The following is a 24,396-nucleotide window of genomic DNA, read 5'->3' on the forward strand; positions in this document are numbered from 1 at the left end:
AGGTAGAGAATAGGCCTACATAACAAAATCTAAGCCTGAGTATAATTGATATGATGTGACATGAGCATGAGGGGTTAAGGAAAAGGAGAAATGAAAATGACTTTGTCTAGCTTGAGACACCCAGTGTGTGGGGGCATCATTACCAATATATGGGCTTCTGGAGGATAGTACATTTTGGTAGGAGGCACAATGTAAGTTCAGTTTTCAACACTATGGATTGAGATAACCATGGGACATCCATATGGAGATGCAATCTGCTCAACATAACAGTGTGTATATCATAAGACAGACCAGGGATAGGAGTCCCCTGTATATTTGTGGCAATAAAAGAAAATTCATGGTTTAAGAAGGAAGAGTATGTGGAACATGTCTCTGATGCCACGACGTAATAACCTTGAAAACAAAGTAAAATTACACTAATGAGTCTTGCCTAATAAGCTCATGCTCCTAGTGATCACCACTTCTAGTTCAATTGTTCACATTCTTGCTCTGTTTTGAAAAATTAAGATTAAATTTGCCTATCCTCTACTGACCATAATTTCTAGAAGATGGCATTCATCTCATGGCAAGTTCTTTCAGTACCCAAAGATGGAATTCATAGATTAAAAAAGAACATATATGTAGATGCTTGTGATGTTTTCCTATCATAAATTGAATTTCAAGTTCTTATAAATGTATTAATATGTCCTACTCTTCTAGAGACAAGGATCAGGAAGTGTATTTATCAATAGATATTTATCAAGCACCTGTCAAGCCAAAGTGGGGTTACAGAAAAGTAGGTATGGGCCTTGCACACAAACAACCTGTATTAGCCAAAGGGACCCTTCCATAAAATTTCCAATATGTAAACCCAAATTTGGAACTTGCTAAAACAAGTACAGATGAGTACGTGAGGAAGCTGGGAAGTAAACACAGGTTGCTGGAGAAATAGAGGTGGAGATATGGGTGGATCTAGGTTTGGTTAGGAATGAATCAGACCATCCCACAGAGGGTGGCTCCTCCCTGCATGAGGCCTGCTATAAAAGGGCCATTATCTCAGCCTTCAGTACCCAGCAGGCTCCTTCAGGCTACATTCTATTTGCTCTTTTGGTGAACAAGGTAAGAAGGAATACATTTAATTTTGCCTACTTACTATTAACCAAGGTGGAAATCTGAATGTATGTGTACTGTAAGGCAAAAGGTTCTGGAAGTTTAGAGTTTTTCTCTTTCTTTTTAGTGGCACTGTCACTAAAAGGTTTATTTCTATATAGAAGGAAAATGGCATAAATTTGCTTTCCATGGAGCTACTCAATACTCTGTATTGTTAGATTGTCCATTTATTCATTTACTTAACAAATATGTATTAACTACCTTCTACTTGGTCTTGGCTCTAACTATGCAGCAGTGAACTATATAAACCCCTAGCAGCTTACCTTTAATAGGGGGAAACATTTAGTAAACAACAATAAACAAATAAGATAATTTCAAATAGTGATAAGAACAGTGAAGAAAATAAAAGAGTGATGTAGTAGAGCAGGGGTGTCCCATCTTTTGGCTTCCCTGGGTCACAGTGGAAGAATTGTCTTGGGCCACACATAAAACACACTGACACTAATAACAGCTGATAAGCTTAAAAAAAAAATCATAATGTTTTAAGAAAGTTTACAAATTTGTGTTGGGCCACATTCAAAGCTGTCCTGGGCCACAGATTGGACAAGCTTGTAGTAAAGTGATGGGAGGGAGGAGGAAAGTGCTTTAAATTAGATGGCCAGGGGAAGACCTCTCTAGGGAATTATCTTTGAGTTGAGATCTTAAACACAAAAGAAACTAGCCAAGGCAAAGGGCAAGATTCTAAGCAAGAGTAAACTTGTCCCAAAGAGCAAAAAGAAGCTAGTGTGCCTTAGAGCATACATAATTAAAAAGAGGACCAGTGGTATATGGTGATGTCAGAGAGCTAGACAGTGTAGCTCATGTAAAGAGGGGCACAGTAGAATTAAAACAGTACATGTTAGATTTTAGCATGTACTTAAAGGGGTATTAAGCAGGAGGAGTAAGATAATCTATGTTTTTAAAAGACCACTCTGGGCTGCTACGTGGAAAACAGGAATATAGGAAGGCAAGAGCAGGAGCAGGGAGAGACTGCATTCTTTTATGTGAAAGATGATGGAAATAATAGAAATAACGAGAAATAACTGTTTGCTCATACCAAAATCTAGAAGTTATCCATGATTCCTGTTTTCTCATCACACTGATTCATCACCACGTCCCGTCAACTCTGCCTACAAACCTGACAAATCTATCCATTTATCCCCCTCTCTGCCATTATCATCCTAGTCCAGTCTACCTTCATCTCCCAACACTGACTATTATGTTATCTGAAAATATAACAATTTATTTGTCCATTTGTCTATGGGTAGATATTTGGGTCTCTTCCATTTTGGGGGGTATTATAAATAATAGGGCTATGCACTTTTTTGTGTACTACTTTTGGTTACACATATGTACATATTTCAGTTGGGAATATTCCTAAGAGTAAATTGCTAGGACTTAGATACTGTCAAACAATTTTCCAAAGTGCTTCTGTCAGTTTATGTGTCTCCAGCAGTACATAAAAAAAAAAAAAATCTCAATTCTCCACATTGTCACCAATATTTGGTATTGTCAAGGATTTTTTTCTTTCTTATCTTTTTAGTCACTTTGGTGGGTGTATTGTGGTCTCACACGTTATTTCAATTTGCATTTCCCTAGTGCATAACAAGGTTGAGAAGTTTTGATATGTTTATTGGCCATTTGGATATCCTTTTCTGTAAAGTTCCTAAGGTATTCATTTTTCCATTGAGTTAACTGTATTTTTTATTGATTTATAGAAGCTATTTTTATATTCAGGACAGATTCCTTTATTGGTTAAATGTGTTTTGTATATCCTCCCACTGTGTGGCTTGTACTTCTCTCTTCTAATGCTGTCTTTAAAAGAATAAACATTCCTACTTTTAATGCAGTACAATTTATCAGTCTTTTTCTTATTAATTAGTACTTTTTGAATTTTATTTAAGTATTTCCCCACCCCGAGGTCCTGAAGATATTCTCCAATGTTATCTTCTTTTATCTCTTACATGTAAAATCAACCTGGAAACCATTTTTTTTCCATTTGAAAATTCAATTAACCCAGCACCATTTATTCAAGACTATTCTTTCTCTACTGACCTACACTACCATCTTTGCCATTAACCAAATGTCCAGAGTGATATAAGACTGACTTTATACTATTATCTTTTATCATTCCATTTGTTTAGCCTTGCACCATGCCATATTGTCTTCCTTTATAACACACCTTGCTATCTGGTATGTCTTCCAACTTAGTCTTCTTCAAGATGGTCTTACCTAATCTTGGCCCTCTACAGTTTCATATAAATTTTAGAAATCACCTTATTAATCTTTATTTTTTAAAAAAACTTCAGATATTCAGAATGGGATTTCATTGCATCTATAAATGAATTTAAGGAGATTTGATATCTTAATGCTATTGAGACTTTCAATTCATAAACAAGCTATATATTGTCCATTTATTTAAATCTTTATCTCAATATTTATAATTTTCTGAGTATAGCTCTTTCATGTTTTCTTAGATTTATTCCTAAAAATTTCCTCTTTTTTTATGCTTTTATGAATAGCCTCCTTTCCTATTTCATTTTCTCAGCACTTATAATCTCAACTTTTATAATATTCTGAGTACAGCCATTTCATATCTTTAATTAGATTTATTGCTAAAATTTTTCTGATTTTTTATGCTTTTGTAAATAGCATCTTTTCTTATTTCATTTTCTAAGTGTTTATTGCTGTTATATAGAAATACAATTGATTTTTGTATACTTATAACCAGAAGCATGTTTAGTTTATTTATTCTAATAGTTTATATATTCTTTTGGATTTTCCACATACAAAAGTTATATCATTCTGTGAGTAATAACAGTTTTATTACTTCTTTTCCAATTACTCTGCTTTTAATTCCTTTTCCTAACGTATTGCTCTAGCTAGGACTTTTAGTACAATGTTAAATAGGATGATACTATACATAGTATATATCAATAGGATGATGCAGGCATACTAGTTTCATTCCCAAACTTGGAGATGAAAGCTTTCATTTCACCATTAAATATAATTTTTGCTATGACATTTTTCAAAGACATAATCAATCTTTTATTTATTAATCAGAATTAATATTGGATTTTATCAATTTTTCATCTATTGAGAGGTTCATATAATTTTCCCCATTATTCTATTTCAGTACTTAATTGGTTGGTTTTCAAATGTTAATCCAAAAATGAATTTTGGAATAAAATGTAGTTAGGAATAACATATATTCTTTTTATATACCACTGAATTCAGTCTGCTATTATTTTCTTTCAGAGTTTTGCATCTATATGAAAGGAATTGTCCTGAAAATTTTGATTCTTATATCGTTGTCAGGTTATGGTACTGAGGCCAGTTTGGATTAATAAAATGGGTGTTTCCTGTTTTTCATTTCTCTGAAATAATCTATGTGATGTTATAGTTATTTCTTTGTTTCACATTGAATAGAATTCAGTAAAGCCATCTGACCTGCAGTTTCTCCCCCACTGGAAATGAATGCATTTAAGATTCAATTTCTTTAATAAACAAAGGACTATTTAGGTTTTCTATTTATTGTTGGTTCAGTTTTGGTAACAAGTGTTTTTCTAGAAACACTTCTTCTATGTCATCTAAATTTTCAAATTAACTGGTATAATGTTTTTTATAATATGCTCTTGTCACCTTTCTAATGTCTAAAACCTCAATAGCAATGTCCCCTTTTACTTTCCTGATATTGGTACTTACTCTTCTTTCCTTGATTAATCTTGCAGGGGTTATCAGTTTTATTCGATTTTTCAAAGGCTGAATCTTGGCACTGTTGATTCTCTAAATTTTCTTTCTCTTTTATTAATTTTAGTTATCTTTATTATTTCCTTCATTATACTTTCTTAGGGCTTAATTTGTTCTTTTTAAAACTTCTTGAAATATATGCTTAGGTAATTAATTTTTCAGTCTTTCATATACATATATATACACACACAACTGTATGCTGCTTATAAGATTCACACATAAAAAATGATAACAGTGATTGAAAATGAAAGGATGGGAAAAAGAGATATCATTCATATATATATGTATGTGTTTATATATGTATATATGTGAGTGTATATATGTATATGTGTGTGTGTGTGTGTGTATATATATAGGCTATAAATATCTATTAGGCATGGAATTAATGTATTCCACAAGTTATGCTATTTCATATTTTTCTCATTTTCATTTAGTTCAAAATATTTTCTAATTTTGCATTGTAATTTATTCAATGACCCATTGATTATTTAGAAGTCATTAATTTTCAAACACTTAAAGATTTTTCTAGTTATCTTCCTATTATTTAATGCTTGCTTCATTCCACTGTGTTAGAGAACAAACTCTATGATTTCAACCCTTTAAAATTTATTGAAACTTGCTTTATGGCCCAGTATATGGTCAATTTCAAAAGAATGGGTATTCTGCAGTTGTTAGGTGTAGCGTTCAATGTATGTTGATGTTTTATTAATAATTTTGTAGAAATATTCTATATTCTTATATATTTTTTACTTGTTCTATCAGTTGCTGAGAGAGGTGTATTTAAATACCCCACTATGATTGTAGATTGCCTGGTCCTCCTTATACTTCTGTCGATTTTTATTTATGTATTTTGAGGCTTCCTGGAGAATTGATCTTTTATTATTATAAAATTTCCTTCTAGCAATATTTTTTGCCTTAAAGTCTGCTTGACAGATATGAATATAATAATAACAGCTTTCTTTTAGTGTTTGAATGGTAATTCTTTCTTCCACCCTTTCATTTACAATCATTTTAATCACATTTTATGTGTGTCTCTTATAAGCAGCATACAGTTGGTTTTTTTTAATCCAGTCTGACAGCCTTGTCCCTTAATTAGCATATTTACTCTATTTATATTCAGAGTTATTATGGAACTATTTGGTTTACATCTCTACCATATTACTACTTGGTTTCTACTATCTCACCTGTTCTGTATTTCTTTTTCTATTCTTGACTTTTTTGGATTAAGTTAATATTTACCAGTTAATTATCTTTATACAAAAGCTTATTAATTATACACTCTTTTATTATTATCTGCATCCTTGCCCTAAAAATTATAGCATGCATCCTTGATTTGTTAGGGTGTATTATTAAGAAAAAAATACTTTAACCCCTACCCAAATAATACAAGTATCCTACAACACTTAACTCCATTTTCTCACTGCCTTATCTGGGATTGTTATGTATTTTAATTCTATTTATCTTAAATCCTGAAAGATTACTATTATTATTTTATGCAATCAATATCTAGCTATATTTTTCCACACATATGCTCTTTCCGTTGTTCTTATTCTTTCTTGCTCCTCTGTGCTTCCAACTAGAATTATCCTTTAATATTTCCTTTACGGTAGGTCTCTGGTGATTAGCTCTGTTTTTCTTTGCTTGAAAATATCTTTACATGTTTTCTTTTTGGTGGATATTTTCACTGTTAACATACAACTTATTTTGCTTCAGAAAGATGAATATAACATTTCATCGTCTTTTAGCTTCCATTGTTTCTTTTGAAAAGACAAGTATCAATCTTATTGTTGCTCCTTTGAAGGTAATACAAGTGTTTCTCTGTCTGCTCTTAAGATTTCCTCATTGCCTCAAATGTTCAGCAGTTTTATTATTATATGTCTTGTTTGGTTTTCTTTTATATCTCCTGCTTGGAGTTTATAATATCCTTTTGAAACTGTACCTTGATATCTTTCATCAGTTGTAGAAAATTTTGTCTTTTAATTCCCAAAATACTGTATTTCCCTCTTAATCTGAATGTAAGCCCCAATAAATTGTCACAATCTTGATAGCTCCGTGATACCTTCAAACACACACACACACACACACACATTTTCTAGTTGTATTCAGAGTTAGTCTGAAACTAATAAACAATTGCAGAAAGCAGTCTTTAAAAATCAAACCATATTAGATCACTCTCTTACCAAAAAATATCATCTAGTCTCATCACACCTAAAATAAAATGCACAAATGTCACCTTATTTAGAAGATCATCATTATCTGACCCGCCTGTATCTCTGACTTTATGTTGTATTACTCCTGCTTTGTCCACAATTTTCTAACTGAGTTGGTCTTTTTCTATATCTCTAACATGACAAGCTGATTTTCATCTTGGAATCTTTGCACTGTTCCTTGTGCTAAAATTCTCTAATTAATTAACATGGCTACTTCCTTCTTATTTTTCCATTTTAAGCTCAAATGTCCCCTCTACCACAAAACCTCCTTTCCTTAAAGTACCCCCAAATATTCTGTATAATAGCACTCTTATTTTAGTTATGTACATATCACTTATCAATATCTAATTGTTGAATTAATTTATTGTTTGTTTATTGTCTTCACAAAAGTAGGCAGGCACCTCATCTATCTTGTTCACTACTATATCTCCAAAGCATGAAACAGTGCCTAACCCTTTAGTAGCTGTTCAATACTTGTTAAATAAATGAAGGAATGAATGAATGAATGTAAGCTCTGAGAAAAGGTTATGCCTAGAGGTATCAATTTTGAAGTCATAAGATAGATGGTATCTGAAGTCATGGGATCCAATGACATTGCCTCAGAAAGGTGTGTAGATTTTTTTTAAAAAGAAGGTCTAAGACACAGCCACAGATATTTCCAACCTTTTGAGATTGAGTAGAAGAGAGGTTAGTAAAGAATACTGAGAGACAACAGCATTCAACGGGTAAGAGGAATATCAGAAGAATATGGTGTCATGAGATCCAAGAAACAAAAAGACTCCATTAAGAAAGGAATGGTTAATTCTATTTCACATACCAAGAGATTAAGTAAGATGATGATGATGAGGTAATGATGGAGAAATGACACTGTATTCAACAACTTGGAGATCACAGATGATTTGACACAAAGCAGTTTCAGTAGAGTTTGGTGATAGAAAATTGAGAGAAGCAGGTTAAAAAGAAAGTGGGTGGTAAACATTTTAAGAGAGAGAGCAGAGAAAACTTCTCCAAGACTCCTGTGAAATGAAGCAGTTAATTAGGCTAGTAAGATGTTAGAAGAAATGTTGGGGGAGGGTGGAATAATGGTTCGAGGGAAGGGTTTTAAGATGGAAGATACTCCAGCATGTTTTTGTGGTGATAAAAATAAACTACTAGAGAAGGAAACAGAGTGAAGTAGGGAAAACTGACTAATTTTAGGGATATTTTGAAAGTAGGATCAATAAAACATGTTGATGGAATAGATATTGGATGTAAGAAAAGGAGAATCAGAACTAATTTTCAGGTTTACAACTTGAGCCATCAGAAAGACAGGAATAACTGATGAGGATAACGGGTGTGGGACATTTTTAGGGTAAAGCAGTTGAAAATCAAGACTTCTGTTTTGAACATAATAGATTTAAGATCTCTACAAGACTCAAGTAGAAATATTGGATAGGCATTTAGACATACACATCTCAAGTTTAGGGGACAGTCAGTGACTGGGGGTATAAACTTGTGAGTTGTCAACTTATTTAAAAAGTTATATAGAACTAGATGAGATGACCTGGGGGAGTATAATAAAGAAAAGAAGCTAAGGAGTGAATCATAGGGCATAGCAACATTAGGAGCTCAACGAGGAGGCTAAGAAAAAAGTGGCCATTGAGGTTGGAGGAGAAACTTGAGAGTGCCAGGTCTCTGAAGAAGGATGAAGCCAGTTGCATCAAATGCTGCTGATATGTCAAGTAATATGTAAAATAAAAATGGATATGTGGATTTGGAAATATGAAGGATATTTTTTACTTGGTGAGAGTTTTAATACATTTTTTTAGAAAGAAAAATACCTTGAGTAAAGGAAAACAAGAATGAGGAAGTAAAGACAGAATGTATACGCATATCTTTTGAGGAATTTTGCTATAAAAGGGAACAGATAAATCAGATGGTACCTAAAGGCAGATGTGAGATTGAGGGTGGGGTGGAGATGGGAAGGTAAGTGTTAGATAGATATTTCAGCATGAATATATATTGAAAGGAATGATCCAGTAGACAAAGAAGAATTAATGATGCATATAAGAAAGTAGGCAACTGCAAAAGCAAAGTGTTTGGGTAGGCAAGAGAGAGTGGGGCTCAGTGCCAAAGTAAAGGACAGGAGGAGCACAGACTGTTTATTACCCTAAATAAAGTGAAGGCAAGGTATATGGATAGAAATGTAGTAGGTTGGGAGATCAGATATTAGGAGAATGAGGAAACTCTTTTCCAATGGCTTCCAAGTTCTCAGGAATCAAAATCAAGGACATCAGAGATAAAGGAAAGAAGAAGTTGTTGAAGCTTTGGCCAGTGGGTATAAGAAAAAGTAGGACAAGTGGATGTATCCAAGGAGCATTTGGGGAGATTAAACATAATGTCCAACCAAGGTAAAAAGGGAAGTGAGTACATAAAGCAGTAAATAGAGAGGTTAAAGAATTATTGACATCAGCGTACAAGAGGAGGTCAAAGAGTGAGATCCTTCAGGAAGAGATTTTGCATATGTTGCAAGTAACGATAAGTTCAGAGAATACAATATCATCATAAATAAGACTGGCTGAAAATAATCATAAACTTTAAAATGCATTTGTAAGAAGCATATACCTGTAATTTTTTAAATTCAATCTTTACAATCTATATTTTAACTGGCAAGATCTGGTCTATTTTACATGTATTGTAATTAGTAATAATAAAATTATTTGTAATTCTATTAATTTATTTTATGCTTTCTGTTTACCCTTCTTTTTCTATGCTTCTTATTTTCTTCTTTCCTGGCTTCTGTTGAATTATTAAAGTTTCTTAATTCCCCTTTTTCATCTCTAATGGTTTAGAAATTATAAATTCTATTATTTTAGTAAATACCCAAAAACATACCCAAATACACATATCACTTAACCACAGCAAAATTCATTAATATCTAATTCCTCTTACCAAACAAACCAAGGTCCAAAAATGTTTTAGTTGTGACTGCTACAGTAATCTCCTTCACATTGTTTTCTACAGTATTTTAGTTTCACCTGGTTTTGTAAGTCCTAATAAAGTTATAATTCTTTATATAATACACGCTTAGATTTATTGACATGCTTACTAATTTCTTCACCAATGAGATAAACTGAACATTCCTTAAATGGCAAAATGAAACCCAGTCAGAAAAACCTTTCTCTTTAAATATTGAAGAGCTATTAAATCCATCCTATACAATGAAATATTATAAACTTCATGAAATATTTAAAAAACAAATAAGAAATTCAATGAACTTTCATTGAGTATCTTGTCATATGGCTAACTGGCTTTCAGAGAATTGTGTCTTAGCAAATTAATCATTTATTAAGTTAGCTTTTGGGGAAGTAATTTTCAGTAAGTTTGTATAAGTAAATTTTACTGCTTAAAACCAGTCAGCCTTTCTAAATTCTCGTTGCTAGCAATGGCAAGATCAGCAAGAGGGATGATCTTACCTAGAGCACACTGAGGTCTGTCAGACTACTGAGTCCAGCTGTAAGTGGGCACAAGGCCAAAAAATGGGCAATTTTATTTAAGTCAGGAAAACTCTATTCATTTGTTTTATGTAGATGGTAGAGAAAAGTTTCTCATGTCCATCTTCCATTCTTAAAGATGGATTACTTAGAGGAAAATGTAGGTTTAAAATGAGGAGAATGATTGTAATAATATAACCTAGAAAAAAAGATGTACAAAAAAAGTGCATTTTCATTTCTTCTTTCTAGGTTCACATTTATTGCCAAAAGATGTCTACTCTCCTAGAAAACATCTTTGCCATAATTAATCTTTTCAAGCAATATTCAAAAAAAGATAAAAACACTGACACATTGAGTAAAAAAGAGCTGAAGGAACTTCTGGAAAAGGAATTTCGGCAAATCCTGAAGGTAAGAGTCTCTGACAAGACCAAAGATAGAGCATTTGTTTTTCTCATCAATAATCTAAGCAAGGGTTATTTTGAGCTCTTTGTGAACTATTTCTCTTAAAATAGGAGAAGAGTTAATCTTGTCTCAAAAGAGATAGATTTTATTTTCTTCCCCTATACCTGGATGTATATTATAAACATAAAGACACCCTCAGAGAAAAAAATATAAATATTTAAAAATTAATGTAAATTAGTTCTTAGTATTTTGGTATTTATAATATTCTCCCAAACATCAACATTACTAAGGGGATTTTTGTTAAAGACAATTAAGTAATGAATTATATATACTTCTGACTTTTAAAATAAGAAAAAGAGTCACTTACCCCATCAAATCTTGACACCTTACTAGTCTACGACATCTTTGTTCACATGTAACACCTGAATGAGGATGAGACGAAAAAGTCTTAAAAAAAAAAAAGATTTTGCCCACTTTTTAATACTCAAAGATCAGGTTCCTTAAATTAACTTTGAATTAATTGGCTGATAATGTGATTCTGTCTGATGCAGTGTCCCTCTGTGACTTCCCTCTGTACAGAATCCAGATGACCCAGATATGGTTGATGTCTTCATGGATCACTTGGATATAGACCACAACAAGAAAATTGACTTCACTGAGTTTCTTCTGATGGTATTCAAGTTGGCTCAAGCATATTATGAGTCTACCAGAAAAGAGAATTTACCGACATCAGGACACAAGCACAGAAAGCACAGTGATCATGATAAACATGAAGATAATAAACAGGAAGAAAACAAAGAAAACAGAAAAAGACCCTCAAGTCTGGAAAGAAGAAACAATAGAAAAGGGAATAAGGGAAGATCCAAGAGCCCAAGAGAAACAGGGGGGAAAAGGCATGAATCTAGTTCTGAAAAAAAAGAAAGAAAAGGATATTCACCTACTCATAGAGAAGAAGAATATGGAAAAAACCATCATAACTCAAGTAAAAAAGAGAAAAACAAGACGGAAAATACTAGATTAGAAGACAATAGGAAGAAGCTAAGTGAAAGGCTTGAAGAGAAAGAAGACAATGAAGAAGGAGGATATGATTATGAAAATACAGGAAGAATGACTCAAAAATGGATACAATCAGGCCATATTGCCACATATTACACAATCCAGGATGAAGCCTATGACACCACTGATAATCTATTAGAAGAAAACAAAATATATGAAAGATCAAGGTCATCTGATGATAAATCGTCATCTCAGGTGAACAGGTCAAGACATGCAAATACAAGCCAGGTACCATTGCAGGAGTCCAGGACAAGAAAGCGTAGAGGATCCAGAGTTAGCCAGGACAGGGACAGTGAGGGACACTCAGAAGAATCTGAGAGGCACTCTGGGTCAGCTTCCAGAAACCATCATGGATCTGCACGGGAGCACTCAAGAGATGGCTCCACACACCCCAGGTCCCATGATGAAGACAGAGCCAGTCATGGGCACTCTGCAGACAGCTCCAGACAATCAGGTACTCGTCACGCAAAGACTTCCTCTCATGGACAGGCTGCATCATCCCATGAACAGGCAAGATCAAGTCCAGGAGACAGACACGGATCCCGCCACCAGCAGTCAGCAGACAGCTCCAGACACTCAGGCATTCGGCACGGACAAGCTTCATCTGCAGTCAGAGATAGTGGACACTGGGGGTCCAGTGGTAGTCAAGCCAGTGATAGTGAGGGACATTCAGAAGAGTCAGACACACAGTCAGTGTCAGGCCATGGACAGGCTGGGCCCCATCAGCAGAGCCACCAAGAGTCCGCACGTGACTGGTCAGGGGGAAGGTCTGGACATTCAGGGTCTTTCCTCTACCAGGTGAGCACTCATGAACAGTCTGAGTCTGCCCATGGGCGGACCGGTACCAGCACTGGAGGAAGACAAAGATCCCACCACGAGCAGGCACGAGACAGCTCCAGGCACTCAGCGTCCCAAGAGGGTCAGGACACCATTCGTGCACACCCGGGGTCAAGCAGAGGAGGAAGGCAGGGATCCCACCATGAGCAATCGGTAGATAGATCTGGACACTCAGGTTCCCATCACAGCCACACCACATCCCAGGGAAGGTCTGATGCCTCCCGTGGGCAGTCAGGATCCAGAAGTGCAAGCAGACAAACTCGTAATGATGAACAATCAGGAGACGGCTCCAGGCACTCAGGGTTGCATCACCATGAAGCTTCCACTCAGGCCGACAGCTCCAGACACTCACAGTCCGTCCAGGGACAATCAGCGGGGCCCAGGACAAGCAGGCACGAGGGATCCAGTGTTAGCCAGGACAGTGACAGTCAGGGACACTCAGAAGACTCTGAGAGGTGGTCTGGGTCTGCTTCCAGAAACCATCATGGATCTGCTCGGGAGCAGTCAAGAGATGGCTCCAGACACCCTGGGTCCCACCAAGAAGACAGAGCCGGTCACGGGCACTCTGCAGACAGCTCCAGACACTCAGGCACTCGTCACACAGAGTCTTCCTCTTGTGGACAGGCTGCGTCATCCCATGAACAGGCAAGATCAAGTGCAGGAGAGAGACATGGATCCCGCCACCAGCAGTCAGCAGACAGCTCCAGACACTCAGGCATTGGGCATGGACAAGCTTCATCTGCAGTCAGAGACAGTGGAAACCGAGGGTCCAGTGGTAGTCAGGCCAGTGACAGTGAAGGACATTCAGAAGACTCAGACACACAGTCAGTGTCAGCCCACGGACAGGCTGGGCCCCGTCAGCAGAGCCACCAAGAGTCCCCACATGGCCGGTCAGGGGAAAGGTCTGGACGTTCAGGGTCTTTCCGCTACCAGGTGAGCACTCATGAACAGTCTGAGTACTCCCATGGATGGACAGAGCCCAGCACCAGAGGAAGACAAGGATCCCGCCATGAGCAGGCACAAGACAGCTCCAGGCACTCAGCATCCCAAGACAATCAGGACACCATTCGTGGACACCCGGGGTCAAGCAGAGGAGGAAGGCAGGGGTACCACCACCAGCAATCGGTAGATAGCTCTGGACACTCAGGGTCCCATCACAGCCACACAACATCCCAGGGAAGCTCTCATGCCTCCCATGGGCAGTCAGGATCCAGAAGTGCAAGCAGAACAACACGTAATGAGGAACAATCAGGAGACGGCTCCAGGCACTCAGGGTCGCGTCACCATGAAGCTTCCACTCATGCCGACAGCTCTAGACACTCACAGGCGGGCCAGGGACAATCAGAGGGGTCCAGGACAAGCAGGCGCCAGGGATCCAGTGTTAGCCAGGACAGTGACAGTCAGGGACACTCAGAAGACTCTGAGAGGCAGTCTGAGTCGGCTTCCAGAAACCATTATGGATCTGCTCGGGAGCAGTCAAGACATGGCTCCAGGAACCCCAGGTCCCATCAAGAAGACAGAGCCAGTCACGGGCACTCTGCAGACAGCTCCAGACAATCAGGCACTCGTCACACAGAGACTTCCTCTCATGGACAGGCTGCGTCATCCCAGGAACAGGCAAGGTCAAGTCCAGGAGAAAGACATGGATCCCGACACCAGCAGTCAGCAGACAGCTCCACAGACTCAGGCACTGGGCACAGACAAGCTTCATCTGTAGTCAGAGACAGTGGAAACCGAGGGTCCAGTGGTAGTCAGGCCAGTGACAGCGAGGGACACTCAGAAGACTCAGACACACAGTCAGTGTCAGCCCACGGACAGGCTGGGCCCCGTCAGCAGAGCCACCAAGAGTCCACACGTGCCCAGTCAGGGGAAAGGTCTGGACGTTCAGGGTCTTTCCTCTACCAGGTGAGCTCTCATGAACAGTCTGAGTCCGTCCATGGACAGACCGGGACCAGCACTGGAGGAAGACAAAGATCCCGCCATGAGCAGGCACGAGACAAGTCCAGGCACTCAGCATCCCAAGAGGGTCAGGACACCATTCATGGACACCCGGGGTCAAGCAGAGGAGGAAGGCAGGGATCCCACTACGAGCAATCGGTAGATAGGTCTGGACACTCAGGGTCTCATCACAGCCACACCACATCCCAGGGAAGGTCTGATGCCTCCCATGGGCAGTCAGGATCCAGAAGTGCAAGCAGACAAACACGTAATGAGGAACAATCAGGAGATGGCTCCAGGCACTCAGGGTCGCGTCACCATGAAGCTTCCTCTCGGGCCGACAGCTCTAGACACTCGCAGGTGGGCCAGGGACAATCATCGGGGCCCAGGACAAGCAGGAACCAGGGATCCAGTGTTAACCAGGACAGTGACAGTCAGGGACACTCAGAAGACTCTGAGAGGTGGTCTGGGTCTGCTTCCAGAAACCATCGTGGATCTGCTCAGGAGCAGTCAAGACACGGCTCCAGACACCCCAGGTCCCATCAAGAAGACAGAGCCGGTCACGGGCACTCTGCAGACAGCTCCAGACAATCAGGCACTCGTCACACAGAGACTTCCTCTGGTGGACAGGCTGCATCATCCCATGAACAGGCAAGATCAAGTCCAGGAGACAGACACGGATCCCGCCACCAGCAGTCAGCAGACAGCTCCAGACACTCAGGCATTGGGCGTGGACAAGCTTCATCTGCAGTCACAGACAGTGGACACTGGGGGTCCAGTGGTAGTCAGGCCAGTGACAGTGAGGGACATTCAGAAGAGTCAGACACACAGTCAGTGTCAGGCCATGGACAGGCTGGGCCCCATCAGCAGAGCCACCAAGAGTCCACACGTGACCGGTCAGGGGGAAGGTCTGGACGTTCAGGGTCTTTCCTCTACCAGGTGAGCACTCATGAACGGTCTGAGTCTGCCCATGGGCGGACCAGTACCAGCACTGGAGGAAGACAAGGATCCCACCATGAGCAGGCACGAGACAGTTCCAGGCACTCAGCGTCCCAAGAGGGTCAGGACACCATTCGTGCACACCCGGGGTCAGGCAGAGGAGGAAGGCAGGGATCCCACCACGAGCAATCGGTAGATAGGTCTGGACACTCAGGGTCCCATCACAGCCACACCACATCCCAGGGAAGGTCTGATGCCTCCCATGGGCAGTCAGGATCCAGAAGTGCAAGCAGACAAACTCGTAATGACGAACAATCAGGAGATGGCTCCAGGCACTCAGGTTCGCATCACCATGAAGCTTCCACTCAGGCCGACAGCTCTAGACACTCACAGTCTGGCCAGGGACAATCAGCGGGGCCCAGGACAAGCGGGCACCAGGGATCCAGTGTTAGCCAGGACAGTGACAGTCAGGGACACTCAGAAGACTCTGAGAGGTGGTCTGGGTCTGCTTCCAGAAACCATCATGGATCTGCTCGGGAGCAGTCAAGACATGGCTCCAGACACCCTGGGTCCCACCAAGAAGACAGAGCCAGTCACGGGCACTCTGCAGACAGCTCCAAACAATCAGGCACTCGTCACACAGAGTCTTCCTCTCGTGGACAGGCTGCATCATCCCATGAACAGGCAAGATCAAGTGCAGGAGAAAGACATGGATCCCGACACCAGCAGTCAGCAGACAGCTCCACAGACTCAGGCACTGGGCGCAGACAAGCTTCATCTGTAGTCAGAGACAGTGGAAACCGAGGGTCCAGTGGTAGTCAGGCCAGTGACAGCGAGGGACACTCAGAAGACTCAGACACACAGTCAGTGTCAGCCCACGGACAGGCTGGGCCCCGTCAGCAGAGCCACCAAGAGTCCACACGTGCCCAGTCAGGGGAAAGGTCTGGACGTTCAGGGTCTTTCCTCTACCAGGTGAGCTCTCATGAACAGTCTGAGTCCGTCCATGGACAGACCAGGACCAGCACTGGAGGAAGACAAAGATCCCGCCATGAGCAGGCACGAGACAAGTCCAGGCACTCAGCATCCCAAGAGGGTCAGGACACCATTCATGGACACCCGGGGTCAAGCAGAGGAGGAAGGCAGGGATCCCACTACGAGCAATCGGTAGATAGGTCTGGACACTCAGGGTCTCATCACAGCCACACCACATCCCAGGGAAGGTCTGATGCCTCCCATGGGCAGTCAGGATCCAGAAGTGCAAGCAGACAAACACGTAATGAGGAACAATCAGGAGATGGCTCCAGGCACTCAGGGTCGCGTCACCATGAAGCTTCCTCTCGGGCCGACAGCTCTAGACACTCGCAGGTGGGCCAGGGACAATCATCGGGGCCCAGGACAAGCAGGAACCAGGGATCCAGTGTTAACCAGGACAGTGACAGTCAGGGACACTCAGAAGACTCTGAGAGGTGGTCTGGGTCTGCTTCCAGAAACCATCGTGGATCTGCTCAGGAGCAGTCAAGACACGGCTCCAGACACCCCAGGTCCCATCAAGAAGACAGAGCCGGTCACGGGCACTCTGCAGACAGCTCCAGACAATCAGGCACTCGTCACACAGAGACTTCCTCTGGTGGACAGGCTGCATCATCCCATGAACAGGCAAGATCAAGTCCAGGAGACAGACACGGATCCCGCCACCAGCAGTCAGCAGACAGCTCCAGACACTCAGGCATTGGGCGTGGACAAGCTTCATCTGCAGTCACAGACAGTGGACACTGGGGGTCCAGTGGTAGTCAGGCCAGTGACAGTGAGGGGCATTCAGAAGAGTCAGACACACAGTCAGTGTCAGGCCATGGACAGGCTGGGCCCCATCAGCAGAGCCACCAAGAGTCCACACGTGACCGGTCAGGGGGAAGGTCTGGACGTTCAGGGTCTTTCCTCTACCAGGTGAGCACTCATGAACGGTCTGAGTCTGCCCATGGGCGGACCGGTACCAGCACTGGAGGAAGACAAGGATCCCACCATGAGCAGGCACGAGACAGTTCCAGGCACTCAGCGTCCCAAGAGGGTCAGGACACCATTCGTGCACACCCGGGGTCAGGCAGAGGAGGAAGGCAGGGATCCCACCACGAGCAATCGGTAGATAGGTCTGAACACTCAGGGTCCCATCACAGCCACACCACATCCCAGGGAAGGTCTGATGCCTCCCATGGGCAGTCAGGATCCAGAAGTGCAAGCAGACAAACTCGTAATGATGAACAATCAGGAGATGGCTCCAGGCACTCAGGTTCGCATCACCATGAAGCTTCCACTCAGGCCGACAGCTCTAGACACTCACAGTCTGGCCAGGGACAATCAGCGGGGCCCAGGACAAGCGGGCACCAGGGATCCAGTGTTAGCCAGGACAGTGACAGTCAGGGACACTCAGAAGACTCTGAGAGGTGGTCTGGGTCTGCTTCCAGAAACCATCATGGATCTGCTCGGGAGCAGTCAAGACATGGCTCCAGACACCCTGGGTCCCACCAAGAAGACAGAGCCAGTCACAGGCACTCTGCAGACAGCTCCAAACAATCAGGCACTCGTCACACAGAGTCTTCCTCTCGTGGACAGGCTGCATCATCCCATGAACAGGCAAGATCAAGTGCAGGAGAAAGACATGGATCCCGACACCAGCAGTCAGCAGACAGCTCCACAGACTCAGGCACTGGGCGCAGACAAGCTTCATCTGTAGTCAGAGACAGTGGAAACCGAGGGTCCAGTGGTAGTCAGGCCAGTGACAGCGAGGGACACTCAGAAGACTCAGACACACAGTCAGTGTCAGCCCACGGACAGGCTGGGCCCCGTCAGCAGAGCCACCAAGAGTCCACACGTGCCCAGTCAGGGGAAAGGTCTGGACGTTCAGGGTCTTTCCTCTACCAGGTGAGCTCTCATGAACAGTCTGAGTCCGTCCATGGACAGACCAGGACCAGCACTGGAGGAAGACAAAGATCCCGCCATGAGCAGGCACGAGACAAGTCCAGGCACTCAGCATCCCAAGAGGGTCAGGACACCATTCATGGACACCCGGGGTCAAGCAGAGGAGGAAGGCAGGGATCTCACTACGAGCAATCGGTAGATAGGTCTGGACACTCAGGGTCTCATCACAGCCACACCACATCCCAGGGAAGGTCTGATGCCTCCCATGGGCAGTCAGGATCCAGAAGTGCAAGCAGACAAACACGTAATGAGGAACAATCAGGAGATGGCTCCAGGCACTCAGGGTCGCGTCACCATGAAGCTTCCTCTCGGGCCGACAGCTCTAGACACTCGCAGGTGGGCCAGGGACAATCATCGGGGCCCAGGACAAGCAGGAACCAGGGATCCAGTGTTAACCAGGACAGTGACAGTCAGGGACACTCAGAAGACTCTGAGAGGTGGTCTGGGTCTGCTTCCAGAAACCATCGTGGATCTGCTCAGGAGCAGTCAAGACACGGCTCCAGACACCCCAGGTCCCATCAAGAAGACAGAGCCGGTCACGGGCACTCTGCAGACAGCTCCAGACAATCAGGCACTCATCACACAGAGACTTCCTCTGGTGGACAGGCTGCATCATCCCATGAACAGGCAAGATCAAGTCCAGGAGACAGACACGGATCCCGCCACCAGCAGTCAGCAGACAGCTCCAGACACTCAGGCATTGGGCGCAGACAAGCTTCATCTGCAGTCACAGACAGTGGACACTGGGGGTCCAGTGGTAGTCAGGCCAGTGACAGTGAGGGACATTCAGAAGAGTCAGACACACAGTCAGTGTCAGGCCATGGACAGGCTGGGCCCCATCAGCAGAGCCACCAAGAGTCCACACGTGACCGGTCAGGGGGAAGGTCTGGACGTTCAGGGTCTTTCCTCTACCAGGTGAGCACTCATCAACAGTCTGAGTCCTCCCATGGATGGACAGGGCCCAGCACCAGAGGAAGACAAGGATCCCGCCATGAGCAGGCACAAGACAGCTCCAGGAACTCAGCATCCCAAGACAGTCAGGACACCATTCGTGGACACCCGGGGTCAAGCAGAGGAGAAAGGCAGGGGTACCACCACCAGCAATTGGTAGATAGCTCTGGACACTCAGGGTCCCATCACAGCCACACAACATCCCAGGGAAGCTCTCATGCCTCCCATGGGCAGTCAGGATCCAGAAGTGCAAGCAGAACAACACGTAATAAGGAACAATCAGGAGACGGCTCCAGGCACTCAGGGTCGCGTCACCATGAAGCTTCCACTCATGCCGACAGCTCTAGACACTCACAGGCGGGCCAGGGACAATCAGAGGGGTCCAGGACAAGCAGGCGCCAAGGATCCAGTGTTAGCCAGTACAGGGACAGTGAGGGACACTCAGAAGACTCTGAGAGGCAGTCTGAGTCGGCTACCAGAAACCATTATGGATCTGCTCGGGAGCAGTCAAGACATGGCTCCAGGAACCCCAGGTCCCATCAAGAAGACAGAGCCAGTCACGGGCACTCTGCAGACAGCTCCAGACAATCAGGCACTCGTCACACAGAGACTTCCTCTCATGGACAGGCTGCATCATCCCAGGAACAGGCAAGGTCAAGTCCAGGAGAAAGACATGGATCCCGACACCAGCAGTCAGCAGACAGCTCCACAGACTCAGGCACTGGGCGCAGACAAGCTTCATCTGTAGTCAGAGACAGTAGAAACCGAGGGTCCAGTGGTAGTCAGGCCAGTGACAGCGAGGGACACTCAGAAGAGTCAGACACACAGTCAGTGTCAGCCCACGGACAGGCTGGGCCCCGTCAGCAGAGCCACCAAGAGTCCACACGTGCCCAGTCAAGGGAAAGGTCTGGACGTTCAGGGTCTTTCCTCTACCAGGTGAGCTCTCATGAACAGTCTGAGTCCGCCCATGGACAGACCGGGACCAGCACTGGAGGAAGACAAAGATCCCGCCATGAGCAGGCACGAGACAAGTCCAGGCACTCAGCATCCCAAGAGGGTCAGGACACCATTCATGGACACCCGGGGTCAAGCAGAGGAGGAAGGCAGGGATCCCACTACGAGCAATCGGTAGATAGGTCTGGACACTCAGGGTCTCATCACAGCCACACCACGTCACAGGGAAGGTCTGATGCCTCCCATGGGCAGTCAGGATCCAGAAGTGCAAGCAGAACAACACGAAATGAGGAACAATCACGAGACGGCTCCAGGCACTCAGGGTCGCGTCACCATGAAGCTTCCTCTCAGGCCGACAGCTCTAGACACTCGCAGGTGGGCCAGGGACAATCATCGGGGCCCAGGACAAGCAGGAACCAGGGATCCAGTGTTAACCAGGACAGGGACAGTCAGGGACACTCAGAAGACTCTGAGAGGCAGTCTGACTCGGCTTCCAGAAACCGTTATGGATCTGCTCGGGAGCAGTCAAGACATGGCTCCAGGAACCCCAGGTCCCATCAAGAAGACAGAGCCAGTCACGGGCACTCTGCAGACAGCTCCAGACAATCAGGCACTCGTCACACAGAGTCTTCCTCTCATGGACAGGCTGCGTCATCCCATGAACAGGCAAGATCAAGTGCAGGAGAAAGACATGGATCCCGCCACCAGCTCCAGTCAGCAGACAGCTCCAGACACTCAGGCATTGGGCATGGACAAGCTTCATCTGCAGTCACAGACAGTGGACACCGAGGGTCCAGTGGTAGTCAGGCCAGTGACAGTGAGGGACATTCAGAAGACTCAGACACACAGTCAGTGTCAGCCCACGGACAGGCTGGGCCCCGTCAGCAGAGCCACCAAGAGTCCACACGTGGCCGGTCAGCGGAAAGGTCTGGACGTTCAGGGTCTTTCCTCTACCAGGTGAGCACTCATGAACAGTCTGAGTCCGCCCATGGACAGACGGGTACCAGCACTGGAGGAAGACAAGGATCCCACCACGAGCAGGCACGAGAAAGCTCCAGGCACTCAGCGTCCCAAGAGGGTCAGGACACCATTCGTGCACACCCGGGGACAAGCAGAGGAGGAAGGCAGGGATCCCACCACGGCCAATCAGTAGATAGGTCTGGACACTCAGGGTCCCATCACAGCCACACCACATCCCAGGGAAGGTCTGATGCCTCCCGTGGGCAGTCAGGATCCAGAAGTGCAAGCAGACAAACTCGTAATGACGAACAATCAGGAGACGGCTCCAGGCACTCAGGGTTGCATCACCATGAAGCTTCCACTCAGGCCGACAGCTCTAGACACTCACAGTCTGGCCAGGGACAATCAGCGGGGCCCAGGACAAGCAGGAACCAGGGATCCAGTGTTAGCCAGGACAGTGACAGTCAGGGACACTCAGAAGACTCTGAGAGGTGGTCTGGGTCTGCTTCCAGAAACCATCATGGATCTGCTCGGGAGCAGTCAAGGCATGGCTCCAGGAACCCCAGGTCCCATCAAGAAGACAGAGCCGGTCACGGGCACTCTGCAGACAGCTCCAGACAAGCAGGCACTCATCTCGCAGAGAATTCCTCTCGTGGACAGGCTGCATCATCCCATGAACAGGCAAGATCAAGTGCAGGAGAGAGACATGGATCCCACCACCAGCAGTCAGCAGACAGCTCCAGACACTCAGGCATTGGGCACGGACAAGCTTCATCTGTAGTCAGAGACAGTGGACACCGAGGGTCCAGTGGTAGTCAGGCCAGTGACAGTGAGGGACATTCAGAAGACTCAGACACACAGTCAGTGTCAGCCCACGGACAGGCTGGGCCCCATCAGCAGAGCCACCAAGAGTCCACACGTGGCCAGTCAGCAGAAAGGTCTGGACGTTCAGGGTCTTTCCTCTACCAGGTGAGCACTCATGAACAGTCTGAGTCTGCCCACGGACGGACTGGGCCCAGCACTGGAGGAAGACAAGGATCCCGCTACGAGCAGGCACGAGACAGCTCCAGGCACTCAGCATCCCAAGAGGGTCAGGACACCATTCGTGGACACCCGGGGTCAAGGAGAGGAGGAAGACAGGGATCCTACCACGAGCAATCGGTAGATAGGTCTGGACACTCAGGGTCCCATCACAGCCACACCACATCCCAGGGAAGGTCTGATGCCTCCCATGGGCAGTCAGGATCCAGAAGTGCAAGCAGACAAACACGTAACGAGGAACAGTCAAGAGACGGCTCCAGGCACTCAGGGTCACGTCACCATGAAGCTTCCACTCAGGCCTACAGCTCTAGACACTCACAGTCCGGCCAGGGCGAATCAGCGGGGTCCAGGAGAAGCAGGCGCCAGGGATCCAGTGTTAGCCAGGACAGTGACAGTGAGGCATACCCAGAGGACTCTGAGAGGCGATCTGAGTCTGCTTCCAGAAACCGTCATGGATCTTCTCAGGAGCAGTCAAGAGATGGCTCCAGACACCCCGGATCCTCTCACCGCGATACAGCCAGTCATGTACAGTCTTCACCTGTACAGTCAGACTCTAGTACCGCTAAGGAACATGGTCACTTTAGTAGTCTTTCACAAGATTCTGCGTATCGCTCAGGAATACAGTCACATGGCAGTCCTCACAGTTCTAGTTCTTATCATTATCATTCTGAGGGCACTGAAAGGCAAAAAGGTCAATCAGGTTTAGTTTGGAGACATGGCAGCTATGGTAGTGCAGATTATGATTATGGTGAATCCGGGTTCAGACACTCTCAGCACGGAAGTGTTAGTTACAATTCCAATCCTGTTGTTTTCAAGGAAAGATCTGATATCTGTAAAGCAAGTGCATTTGGTAAAGATCATCCAAGGTATTATGCAATGTATATTAATAAGGACCCAGGTTTATGTGGCCATTCTAGTGATATATCAAAACAACTGGGATTTAGTCAGTCACAGAGATACTATTACTACGAGTAAGAAATTAATGGCAAAGGAATTAATCCAAGAATAGAAGAATGAAGCAAGTTCACTTTCAATCAAGAAACTTCATAATACTTTCAGGGAAGTTATCTTTTCCTGTCAATCTGTTTAAAATATGCTATAGTATTTCATTAGTTTGGTGGTAGTTTATTTTTATTGTGTAATGATCTTTAAATGCTATATTTCAGACATATTAAATGGAAGAAATCAATATCATGGAGAGCTAACTTTAGAAAACTAGCTGGAGTATTTTAGGAGATTCTGGGTCAAGTAATGTTTTATGTTTTTGAAAGTTTAAGTTTTAGACACTTTCCAAATTTCTAAATTAATCTTTTTCAGAAATATCGAAGGAGCCAAAAATATAAAACAGTTCTGTATACCAAAGTGGCTATATCAACATCAGGGCTAGCACATCTTTCTCTATTATCCTTCTATTGGAATTCTAGTATTCTGTATTCAAAAAAATCATCCAGGACATAATTAATATTTTAGTAAGCTGCATCTAAATTAAAAATAAACTATTCATCATATAATACTGTTTGTCTCTTGTATTCTTATTTGTCATAAACACAAATTACATACTTCCCCATGGCCAGTATTAGATGTCTTCTATGTCACTGGAAAGCTATATGACCATAGAGCAGATACATTACATTCAAAATAACAAGTAATTAATAATGAAAGACAAAATTTAATCAAGGCCTATATTTTTCTCCAACATAATCACTGTCCCACAATCACATGCAGGAAAAAAAAAACATGCTCTGCTCAATCATGAATATCACTATTATTAATATGGAATTATC

General features: G+C 43.8%; 1 protein-coding gene and 1 long non-coding RNA gene across 5 annotated transcripts in view; one reads left to right on the top strand and one right to left on the bottom strand.

Annotated features, from left to right (window-relative positions):
- LOC115930782 (uncharacterized) overlaps positions 1 to 24,396 on the bottom strand; it is a 147,874-nt gene that overhangs the window by 43,517 nt on the left and 79,961 nt on the right. For 3 of the 4 annotated variants that reach the window (XR_010129658.1, XR_010129660.1, XR_010129659.1), the window contains 2 exons: positions 14,181 to 23,288; positions 11,331 to 11,385 (listed from right to left, as the gene is read on the bottom strand). This is a non-coding gene — a long non-coding RNA (uncharacterized lncRNA). Of the gene's footprint in view, positions 1 to 11,330; positions 11,386 to 14,180; positions 23,598 to 24,396 lie in introns of those variants that run through there. The other variant, XR_004067373.3, reaches the window with a different exon arrangement.
- Positions 1,048 to 24,206, top strand: FLG (filaggrin). Its single transcript, XM_031002152.3, has 3 exons — positions 1,048 to 1,098; positions 10,811 to 10,969; positions 11,543 to 24,206. Exons 2-3 carry the CDS (start codon positions 10,832 to 10,834, stop codon positions 23,585 to 23,587), a joined length of 12,183 nt encoding a protein of 4,060 aa, XP_030858012.3. The 5' UTR covers positions 1,048 to 1,098; positions 10,811 to 10,831; the 3' UTR covers positions 23,588 to 24,206.

This window comes from Gorilla gorilla, chromosome 1, assembly GCF_029281585.2.
Source record: "Gorilla gorilla gorilla isolate KB3781 chromosome 1, NHGRI_mGorGor1-v2.1_pri, whole genome shotgun sequence".
Lineage (NCBI taxonomy): Eukaryota > Metazoa > Chordata > Mammalia > Primates > Hominidae > Gorilla > Gorilla gorilla.